The sequence below is a fragment of the Lycium ferocissimum genome, chromosome 12 (genome assembly GCF_029784015.1).
Source record: "Lycium ferocissimum isolate CSIRO_LF1 chromosome 12, AGI_CSIRO_Lferr_CH_V1, whole genome shotgun sequence".
Classification (NCBI taxonomy): domain Eukaryota; kingdom Viridiplantae; phylum Streptophyta; class Magnoliopsida; order Solanales; family Solanaceae; genus Lycium; species Lycium ferocissimum.
Window position 1 is genome coordinate 28,480,872 of NC_081353.1, and position 11,450 is coordinate 28,492,321.

At 38.5% G+C, this 11,450-nt stretch overlaps 2 protein-coding genes across 2 annotated transcripts; both read left to right on the forward strand.

Moving 5' to 3' along the window:
• The first annotated feature begins 6,169 nt into the window (after positions 1–6,169).
• On the forward strand, positions 6,170–6,718 carry LOC132039171 (eukaryotic peptide chain release factor GTP-binding subunit-like). The gene has a single exon (XM_059429714.1). It carries the CDS (start codon positions 6,170–6,172, stop codon positions 6,716–6,718), a length of 549 nt encoding a protein of 182 aa, XP_059285697.1.
• A 2,631-nt stretch (positions 6,719–9,349) lies between these two features.
• LOC132039172 (uncharacterized) lies at positions 9,350–10,210 on the forward strand. The gene has a single exon (XM_059429715.1). It carries the CDS (start codon positions 9,350–9,352, stop codon positions 10,208–10,210), a length of 861 nt encoding a protein of 286 aa, XP_059285698.1.
• Positions 10,211–11,450: the final 1,240 nt, after the last annotated feature.

The window sequence follows — 11,450 nt, forward strand, 5'->3', positions numbered from 1 at the left end:
ACAGCTACAGCGGGATCGCCATGGCAATCCCGGTGACCGCTGCAGCAGATCGATTGGACCAGAAACTGCTTTTATATTTCTAGGTTTGAACCATTAGTCCAACACTTCTAAAACCTAATTCTAAGAGCTTAGGGAAGTGAATATTGAAGAGACTTGGTGGAATCATCTTTGAGGGTAAGTTCTAAATCATTATCTTGCTTATCTACCTTCTTTCCTTGAGTTTCCATGATTGTTTAAGGTCCTAGAGTGTTGGGTGTTAAGACTTAGACTCCTAATCATGAAACCCTTAGTATAAATTGTTTATTGTTGATTAACTTACTATTTATATCATCTAGAGGTGTAGATTAACACATTCTAGGATGGAATTGTTCTATAGTTCAAGAATCTATTTATGAGACTTAGGTATCACCCAAATTTGGGGGTTGTGACTAATTTATGAAATTGAAGGGTCTAAAATGAATAGAAACCCATGGATTTGAGGATTATGATTGTTGGGACTAAGGGTAGGGTAATTTCACCCTTAATTTTCAGTTTTACCCATGTGATTCTTTAGGGGTATTTGGGCATTCTTCCCCAAATCGATTCTTCTTCCAATTAGATGGTCTATTACTTACTTAGCGCTGCTATTGATAGACTTTGAGCGTTCTAAGGAATTATGCAAAGGGAAAGCTCGGGTGGAGTAGCTTGCGTTCCAGTTCTGCATTCGAGGTAGGTTACGGTTTACTTGAGTTAGACTTTGATTAGTGGATTGTATATATATAGTTGAATTGATGGGAGAAAGCATGATTAGACTTTCGGGCATGAAGTCTTGTTGGATATTACCTAGGTTGGTATGACTTCTGATTATGTGGAACGTCACGACCCATTTGACTAAGTCGTGCGGGCACTTACCTTTCCCACCTCGGTAAGCGAACCCTCAACCCAACGATAAGTAAAGACGTGAATAAATAAATCAAGCAAGCGGAAAAGATTAATTACGTAAGTCTCACAATAATATTTATTAGAAATAGTGCGGAAGTAAGGAAAGTACCCCCAGGGTCTGGTCTAAATCATACAAGAGCATCTAAGTGAAATTATACAAGTCTAAAATATAATAATATACATCAATCTGTCTATGTCTCAGAGTAGAAAAGTAAGACATAACAATAAGAGGAGTCTTCAAGGCGACGAACGACTCGTGCTCACCCTGGAAACTCGATGCTAAGCTGATGGCGACTATCAGCCACGGGAGATGGAGGAAGACCCAACTTGGTACTCTGCATTCATAAAGAATGCGACAAAGAAGCGAATTAGTATAAAATCACGATCGGTAGGTATCATAGGCTGACTAAGTATAACTAACATAATTCAGACAATAAAGCACGATAGGCAGATAAATCAACAAGTATAAGTCAAACATAATCGAAGCCAAGTACACATCATCACCTAAGTAGAGCATCTAATCCCAAATGTGCCAAGTCTCAATATGTCCAATCCGAATCCAACATCACAAGTAAAAACACCAAATCATCTCAATGTAAGCCATGATGCAATGCAATGCAATAATGTATGAATGCAATGTAATTCCATGCAAATATTGTGTACACATGTACTCCGGACGGAAGTATCGACGTCTCGGTAGCATAACCCAAGGTGACTCACGAAGTCTAAGTGCCACTCGTCCCGGATCTTTGCCCAACAAACAGATAAGACCCCGGATCTTTGCCCATGGGGGGTTCTCACCGGCACCATCCTGGGGGACCCGCAGAGTCCATGCACTCACTCAATCCACGATTCCGGGACTAACATCGGATATCGGACTCTCACGTCACTCTCATTTAAAAATTGAGTCCAGCTCATCACAGTATTTCATCAAGTACCAACAATGTATCAAAGGTATATCATGAGAGTGCGTGCAATGCATGTATCAACATCATCAATAGCTCAAGTACCAACAATGGGTACACCAACAATATATCAGTGTCACAAGTACCAACATGGGTATGCCAACAATATCATGAAAGACCACACAAGTCATATAGTACTCTATCCTCGTATCAACGTCAACCCGGAAGATACTATAATATCACAATCAAGATGGAACAGCAGATTCCAATATCTACTAACAGCACATAGCATCAAGCCAACACAATAGAACAATCAAGTCACAACACAATGGGGTGGCCAGCCCCAATCACGCAACAGGGCCCAACCTAAGACAATATCTAACCCAACTTCATACCCGAAGGTTTAAATGCTTTCTCCGACAATATCATCTAATTATATGCTTCGCTACACGAAGTCTTACCAAGGGTAAGTCATAACCTACCTGGATGGCCGAACAACAAACACCGACAATCACTCATTTGCTTTCCCCTTCCACTGAGCCTCAAGGTCAAAGAAGTTAGGCATATTCGAAATCTAAATTAGAAATCATGAAGACCGATACTAATATTGCTATTATTCAATTTAGGTCAAATCCAACCCTAGAATTTGGGAAAATGGGGCCCACACGGTCTAAACGGGAAATTCGGGAGTAAAATATCAAATTAAGTACTGGGTGATCAAAACTCAACCACTAATTGCTGAATTAACTCAAGGATTCACCTAATTTAGAATTTCAAGTAAAACCCCCAATTTTGGGTATAAACCCTAACTCTTTGATTCAAGAATTCAACTCTAATAATGGAAGATATATGATTAACAATCTTAGATTCATCAAAATCTAACATAAACCTAATCAATTTCATTATTTAAAAGCCTAAGTAGAGTATTCATTAAATCCACTTTTATCTTTCATTACTAAGGAATTAATAAGGAAAGAGGAATCTATGATGATTAGGAACAAAGAATTAGTAAAGAGGTTAGCAAGACTTACCACCAAGAGTTTTCTCCAAGATTTTTCTAAACCAGTCCCCAAGAGCTCAATTTTCGTAATAGGAATAAATGATAAACTTAGGGCTTATTTAATACACACTTAATGAAATAACGGGCCCGATACCGCCACGGCGGCATCGGGTCCGCTACAGCGCCACCTCCCCAGCGTCCTCTAGAACTGTCGGGGCAGTCTGAGAAGAAACAGGCTTGGCCGCCCCAGCGGTCATCACAACGCAACAGCGGTGCCGCTGGGATGGCACTGGTGCCGCTATGGCAGACACCAGGTACCGGAAACCCTATAATTTCCTAAGTCTCAACCGAAATCCCGAACCACTTCCAAGGTCATCTGCTCACAAACCACATACACAGACCCACATAAAAATACGCTACGAGCTCACTCATGGCCTCGAAATTTCCAACGGAGGTCTCATTGACCGAGTCAACCCTCGATACCTCATTACCAATCAACCCTCGATACCTCATTACCAACTTCCCAACCCAAGTCCCAAAATGCATCCGAGTGCATTAGGAACCGAACTAGATATACACACAAGTTCTAAATGACCATCCGGACCTCTCGAAATTGACAGATTTTCGAAAAAGATCCATTTACCCAAAAGTCAACTTTGAGTCAACTCTTTTTCGCTTTAAGCCCACATTTTTATAAAAAGTCGCCCGAATCAAATCTAGACACCTCGGGAAGCGTATCAACGGTCCTCTCGGGTTAAAATGAGATAACCAAGCTAGAAAAAGGGGCAAAAATACCGAAAAGACTATAACGACCAAACAGGTCGTTACAGTGGGATTGTTACCGTTACTTTATGTATTGAATCGGCAATCGCTACCAGCACTCATACTTCGATTCCAGGGTAAACATCGAACATCGATCCTCATGTCACTCTCATTTAATTGAGCCCAGCTCATAACAGTGTTTCCTTGTATATCATAAATGTATCAACAGTATATCATGAAGGATGAGAATGCGTGCAATGTGTGAGTTCAATGTCAAATAATCAAATCAATCTCAACAGTACCTGTCATGCTGATGTGCTCGAAAATTATGGCACATCTAAGGCCTTTTTATGAAAAGTTTTACTTGTTTTTAAGCAAGTTAGTGTCTATTTAATGTGTTTTTAGTGCTTTTCAGGTAATGGAGCAGATTTAGAGTGAAAACAGTTAAAGTGCAGAAGTTCGCCGTAAACTTAATATATGGACCGTATTCTCAAATATGGGCCGTATTCCATGGGCGTATTTAAAGATAAGCAGAACCAGAAGGGCATGCTGAGATGACGGTGAAATACGAACAACTTTTATGTACCGTATTCCACTTTACGGTCCGTATTTCAAAGCATATTTAATCATTTAGATATTTGGCAGTAAGTTGAAGTTTTGCAAAGTGAGACGATCATGCAGAAGACAGACCGTAAATCAAAATACGATCCGTATTTCAGGAGGTTGCAGTTGCTTATTCTTGAAGGAAACCCTGGTGTAAATTGGTTTACGATCCGTATTGTGATATACAGACCGTATTTTGTATCGAGGGGGACCAAAGTGTAAATCTGTAACTTTGACGTTTTCAGAATCTATAAATAGTCCAATGTAGGGTTTTATTTCACATCAGTTATTATATTTTGTCTCTTGACTTAGAACATCAAATACTCTCTTGGTTTTGAATATTCATTACATCAATTCAAGTATTGTTAATTCTTCTTTTCTTCCAAAGTAAGCAATTATGAATTCCTCAATTTCTTATTTCTTGTTCTTTGTCATGAGTAGCTAAATTCCCTTACTAGGGTTGTGAACCCATGTGTTTTGTGATTGGGTTTTGTGGTTGATATACACAATGGATTATTAGGGTTTATATATTCTTTATTCTTCATTCATAATTAATGGTTGCAAACATTGATTAAATCCATAAACCTTGGTTTATTTGGAAAAATAATTAGGGTTGGTAAGAATAAATAACAAGGACTCAAAACTTTAAACTTTGTTTAATAGATTCACTTACGAATAAGACGAATTTAATTAGCATAATTAACTGTTCTTCATATTTACTTTCTTATATTTGGGAAAATCATAGAAAGAAATAATCTTTATTTATTGGAAAATAGTAAAGATTCACGCAGAGGTTTAGTGCATTCATATAGCAATCCATTAGAAGTATATCAAGATCAATACTCATGATCATACACCTTATCTAAAGGGGACACAACCTTGGTTTCTTTTACTATAAATTACAATCCAAAGCAATTAGTTAGCCATTAGTCATAAACAACCAACTTTTACAGAAACCTTCGGATTAAGACATTAGACCTAAATTAAGCATTGTATGAGTTTGGTAACCTTTTCACACCATATTCCCTGTGGGATTCGACCCCAACCTAGTTGGGTTACTATATTTGACATCGTTCGCTTTACGCTAATTAAAGGTGTAATTTGAGTGTACCAAATTTTGGCACCATTGCCGGGAATACAGTTTTGAAATTACCATAGTATTTGCTTTGATTAAAGTCTTTTACTTATTCCATCACACCTTTTTTGCTATTCCTTGTAAACCAGGTGAACATGAATCAGAATCAGCAAAACCAACGTGCTGGTAACCAGAGGAATCGATTGAATAATCTGGCGAATGAATCAGATGAAGAAAATGTTTTCGATCTTATTCGGAGGAGGACTATCGTAATATGCTATTGTTCATTCTCGATGTGGAGCTGCAAGCGTAAAATTGACTCCTCTCTATACCGAGTTGTTGAAGCTTGAGGGCACTTTCAAAACTCTACCGAGAATGACTCTTAACGTTATTTGCAGAATTTTGTGGATGTGTGTGCTATCACATCCAAAACAACATTCCACAAGATGCTGTTCGGCTAAGGTTATTCAAATATTCCTTAGTTGGAGATGCAAGAGCATGGTTCGAGAACCTGCCCCGGAATTCTATTACTATATAGGCAACGATGGCAGCAGTCTTTCTCAAGAAATGGTACCCTCCTAGCAAGAAGGCTGAGATTCGTGATAAGATCTATGAATTTATGCAGCGATCGGGGGGACAGTTATATGAGGCTTGGGAGAGATTCAAAGAGTATTTGCAAAAGATTTCGAATCATGGTTTCCGGAGAACATATTAATGGAGAAGTTCTATCGAGGGCTGGATCCAGTGATGCAGTCAATTGCAAATAATGCAGCTGATGGTAGTTTTATGAATAAATCTTACCGACGAGTGACCAACATACTTGACAGGCTGACTACGCACAATCAGGCTTGGCACTCAAATAATGCTGAAGTGGTGCCTTATGGTAGTGTCATGATCTAGAATATGGTAAAGGAGAATCAAGATACCCAGCAGACATTGGCTGAATTTGCAACTAATATCTCCTTGCTAATAAAGAAGTTTGATGAAACCCAGATTAAGAAGGTAAATGTTTGTGAGGATGATGCAGGTGTGCCGAAAGGGATGTACCAGACCCATGAGGGTCCGTTTCATGAGGGACCTCCTATGCAGGTTGAAGATGCTAATTATGTGAATAATTCGCAAGGGGGTTATCAAAGACAGAACTACCAAGGTGGTTACCAGAACCAAAATCAATGGAGACCTCAGCAGGGTCAGGGTGCTTACAACAACAACAACTCTGGGAACTACAATAATAATAATTATGGTGGTACGAACCAAGGGAGCTACAACAACAGCAACAATTTTGGGAACAAGAGTTCCAATCTTTATATACCACCAAAAGGGCAATCAACAGAGCAAGGTAGTTCGAGGGTTGAAGTAATGCTTGAGAAGGTCTTGGCAAATCAATCAAAGTCTGAGAGGACTTTATCTGGGCTAATAGAGATAGTAGGTTCCCATACAGCAGCTATTTAGAAGCTCGAGTCCCAGATGCGAGATATTTCTAGAGAGCAGCACCCTCCTAAAAAGGGAGGACTGTTACACCCCGTAGTTTGGTGCGCGAAAATTCGTAAGTGTTGGCGGTTTTAAGTATGGACATTGGAGTTACCTCCAAAGATACATGAGAATAGATGTGCTTATCTTATGTTTATGAGGGTTTAAGTTCATATGATAAGCTATAGAAGGATTGAAGGGCAACTGAATCAAGGAAATTAAATTTGTTGGAATTTTGAAGAAAATATGAGGGGCAATTTTGGCCCAACTTGGAGGAAGAATATCTTTTAGTATATGAGGAGTTTTGAGGTAAAGCAAAAGCCTAAAATGAAGTTCGTCGAGTCTAGTTTCCAATGTAACAAACTGCTCATCGATAGGACATTGGTGTAGAGAATTGTGGATGTTACAAATTCAGCTGATAAAGCGAAAACGAGTCATAGCATAAAGATGCGCTACGATCTTGCCGACTCTTAGCCACTATAAAAGGGTTAAAAACCCCATTTTTCTCCACCATAATCTTCTAAAATATTCCAAAAAATTCATCAAGCAAGAGAGCTCTTATATCACACAAAAGTGAGGATTTTAAGTAAATTTCAAGCTACGGAGTATTCATCGAGGTCCGGACAACGTATAGTCGCGATTATAATTTCGTTTTGTGTTGGAGTTGGCTTGGAAACAAAGTAAATATTGAATATCTTGCTACTTTAGTAAAGATAAGGTATGAATCATTGAATCTCTCTCTTTATCAACGTTGATTTAGGAATATTTACAAGAATAAAAGTTATAGTTTGTTGTGTTGATGTTGTTGGTTTATGGATTGAGGTTTGAAGAGAGTTTTGGATGAAAATATACATATTTATCTTGTATAATATTGAGGATGTTATTGTTGATGTTGTTAGTATTGTTTGGGAGTTGTTTTGATAATTGGAGGAAGTATGCGACATAGGGGAGATGCTGCCCAAATTTTCGTAACCCAAATTAGTCTTCAATAATTAGTGCTTATAAGTTGATGGAAATATGATGAAAGTATGATTAAAGATGTATTTCTCGATATATAGGTTCGGGTGAAGGGCAAGCATCGGTGTAAGAAATTCTTTAAGTCGTGGCTTGACGGATAAGGTATGTAAGGTGTTCGTTTCCTTCTTTCTTTGGCACGAACCCAACTAGAACATGAACATGAGCGTTCCATAACAACTTCACTCCATTCCTATGCCATGTATTTCAAATCTTAATGCCTTACTTATTTGATTGATTCTTACCATATTATCATGTTTATCATCATTAAGCTAATTCCTTGGATTCGATACGAGCTCCATAATTCATTCGGAGGTTATGACCTTATGTCACTCCGAAAGACCGTTGTTACTTCACTGGATTATTATGCATGGTATATATGTATGTATGCACTATTTTACTACACCGAGCTGCGCTATAGTCGGCCGGGTACGGTACCTATTGTGCAACCACTGATCAGTTGGTATTACACACTGAGTCCCGAAAGGGCCGGGTACATTACACGTCGAGTCTTGAAAGGGCCGGGTACGTTATACATCAAGTCCTGAAAAGGCCGGTACGTTATGATGATGATACTATTTATATATATGTATATGCTTGCATATGATTTTATACTCATGCATTATATACTGTACGTTCTCAGATGGCAGGTTACTTTTATTGTCTTTGTAGCTCCGTTTTACTTATTTTATTGATTCCAGCCTTACATACTCTTATCCATACTGATGTCCCATTGGACGGGACACTGCATTTCGTGCTGCAGGCGCTGACAGGGTTATTGAGGAGCGACCGTGGTAGGACTTTCCAACTTCAGCTGTGTTAGCAAGTTCCACTTTTTCGGACTTGCTGTCTTTTGGTATTTTTCTGCTAGTTTAGTATATGTTCATATGTACACTCTTAGAGGCTCATAGACATAGTGGGATATGTAAATATTATGTATGGCCTTGTTTTGGGTTCTTGATATTTTCTGATAGCCTTGCCGGCTTTATGATATACTTTATGTTGTGGCGACCTTGTCGGTCCGCATATATACATATGTGTTGAATTATCGGATATTTCTATGTTGGGCCTTTTCTGTATGCAGGTATTTTTTGAGTTATGGTATGTGATGTCCAAGTAACTATTAAGTCAGGTGACTCTCGGCCTACGGGTAGAAGCCTGTCATACTCCTCATTGGGGGTGTGGCAAGGACTTCCGAGTGACACTGTTCCAAATCTGAAGAATGGGGGAGGCGGTGTAGACCGTGTGTTCACCATCAGTACTAGGAGTGGTAAAATACTCCAAAGTGCTGATAAGAAGGTTGTTGAGCTTGAGCCGATAGATGAAGAAGAAGAGGTTCAGTCTGAAGCACCAATTACTGTTGATGAGAATATGACTGACGAGAAGGTTGCTAATATTCCAGAGATTTTGAAGGAGACCGATGACAAGAGCAAGCAAATTGTGAAACGGGCTCTCCGACCTTTGACTCAGCTTTTTAAATCTAAACCTCTATTTCCTCAGAGGTTGGTGAAGAAGAAGGAAGATGCTAAGTTCAAAAATTTTTATGATTAGCTAAAACAATTGTCTCTAAATTTTCCCTTCTTGGAAGCTGTCAAGGAGATGCCTGATTTTGCTAAATATCTGAAGGACCTGCTGACCAAGAAGATAACGGTGCAACATGAAACTGTGAGTTTGACTCACACTGTGAGTTCCATCATTTCAACAACTACTGTTCAGAAGAAGGGTGATCCTGGGGCCTTCACCATTCCTTGTTCTGTTGGACACCATGATTTTTCTCGTGCTTTGTGTGAAAATGGGGTGAGTATTAATTTGATGCCACTTGTTATATATAAGCAATCAGGTTTGGGGATGCCAAGGCCGACTACTATGAGGCTACAGATGGCTGATAGATCTATTAAGAAACCTGTTGGCATGGTTGATGATGTTCTTGTGCGGGTTGGTAAATTCATGCTGCCTATAGATTTTGTGATTCTTGACTGTGCTGTTGATCGAGACATTTCTATTATTCTGGGGAGACCTTTCCTTGCTACAGGGAGAGCTCTGATGGATTCAGAGAATAATGAAATCAAGTTCCGAGTCAACGATGAGGAAGTTACTTTTCAGGCAAGCAAGAGGCTGAAGTTACCAAGTGATTATGAGATCATTTCGGTGATTGGTTCTTTGGATGTTATAGATGAAGCGGTTGAGTTCAAGATGGAAGAAGAAAGTTTGGGTGAAGCTCTAGCCGGTATTCTTGTAAACTTTGATGCTGAAGACATGAAGGGTTGTGTGGAGACGGTTAATTCGCTTGTTGGGTTGGGTTCATATTCTTACCACCCAAAGAAGCTAAATCTTAATCTGCAAAATAGAACAACTCCTCCAACAAAGCCTTCGATCATTGAACCACCGAAGTTGGAGCTTAAGAAGCTCCCATCACATTTAAAGTGTGAGTTCCTTAGTCGAATAATACATTGCCAGTAATTGTTTCAGCATTATTGACTGAGGAACAGATAATTCATGCCGACTTTATGTGGCTATCTAGGCATATGACATAAGTAAAACTCAAACCTTAAAAAGAATCTTACGAACAACCAGGTCACCTTCATATGTAGCATGTATCTTATATTCAAGATTAGAAATCCCACATTTTAAGGAAGTTTACCTATAAATATACTTTGAATAACTTGATGGTGTAAAAAAATGCGATATTATATTGACATTGTATATAACTTAAGCTCAGTCATTAAACTACAAGGCAGGAGAAATTATTAAGGGTGTTCAAGGTTTAATACAGATGTAAAAAACGTCACTTTTTTTGACCGTATATGTAACTCTTACTCGATGAGATTTAAACCAGGTGCGACCCGATCCAACTTATTACACAAAAACACCTACCATCAAAGTTGTGGCTCAATCTCTAACCAAATTTGCTTATGTAAAATATTGTGTATGCCATCGACCAAGGGTCTTGGTAAGAAGAACAAAGGGTCAAGATGGATTCTCTTTATTTCGTTGCTTATTTGCATGAGTTTAAATAACAACTTGAGACTAACATTTGTTGCAAGATCCGTTTTCTCACTATAAGGTTCTAACTTTCAAGAAAGACAAGTTAATTTATAACCATCACATAAAAATATTTATTTACGAATACGGCCTTCCCCGATATTTGCCATTAATACAAGATCAAGTTGTTTTCTACTCCTATCTAACAATTCGGGCGTTATCTTATCACCAAATGCATCATGACGGTATCACAAATGCGGGACACTTGGAAAGTGAATTTTCCAAGTCTTTATAACTCTTTTTAGCTAATGCAAGGGTAGCATCTTGAAGCAACCTTATCAAGAAACCATAACCACTATCACAAATAGCATACAAGTTTTGGATTTCTTTGTGTGTTGAATTTGCTTTTGATTTCTCAATGAAGATGCGGTTGTTGATGGCATGTCCTAATGATTGGCTGATAGCAACTCACTACTAAAAAACTGCCAAAAATCGATGGACAAAAAATCGACGCAGTAAAAACCTACGGAAAACCGACTCCCTGCGTCGATTTTTTGCATTTCTAATTTTTTAAAATTATTTTAATTAGAAAACCGACGGACGACGTTGGATTTTTTGGTAGAATTTTGAAAATATATATCCGCCAAAAAAATCGAAATTTATTAAAAAAAATAATAATTAATATAACAAATGACGACGTTTTTTATTTTTTGCCTTT

Excerpts from the sequence above, each read along its gene's own strand:
- LOC132039172 (XM_059429715.1), top strand. The coding sequence starts at position 9,350 with ATGCCTGATTTTGCTAAATATCTGAAGGACCTGCTGACCAAGAAGATA.
- LOC132039171 (XM_059429714.1), top strand. The coding sequence starts at position 6,170 with ATGGTAAAGGAGAATCAAGATACCCAGCAGACATTGGCTGAATTTGCA.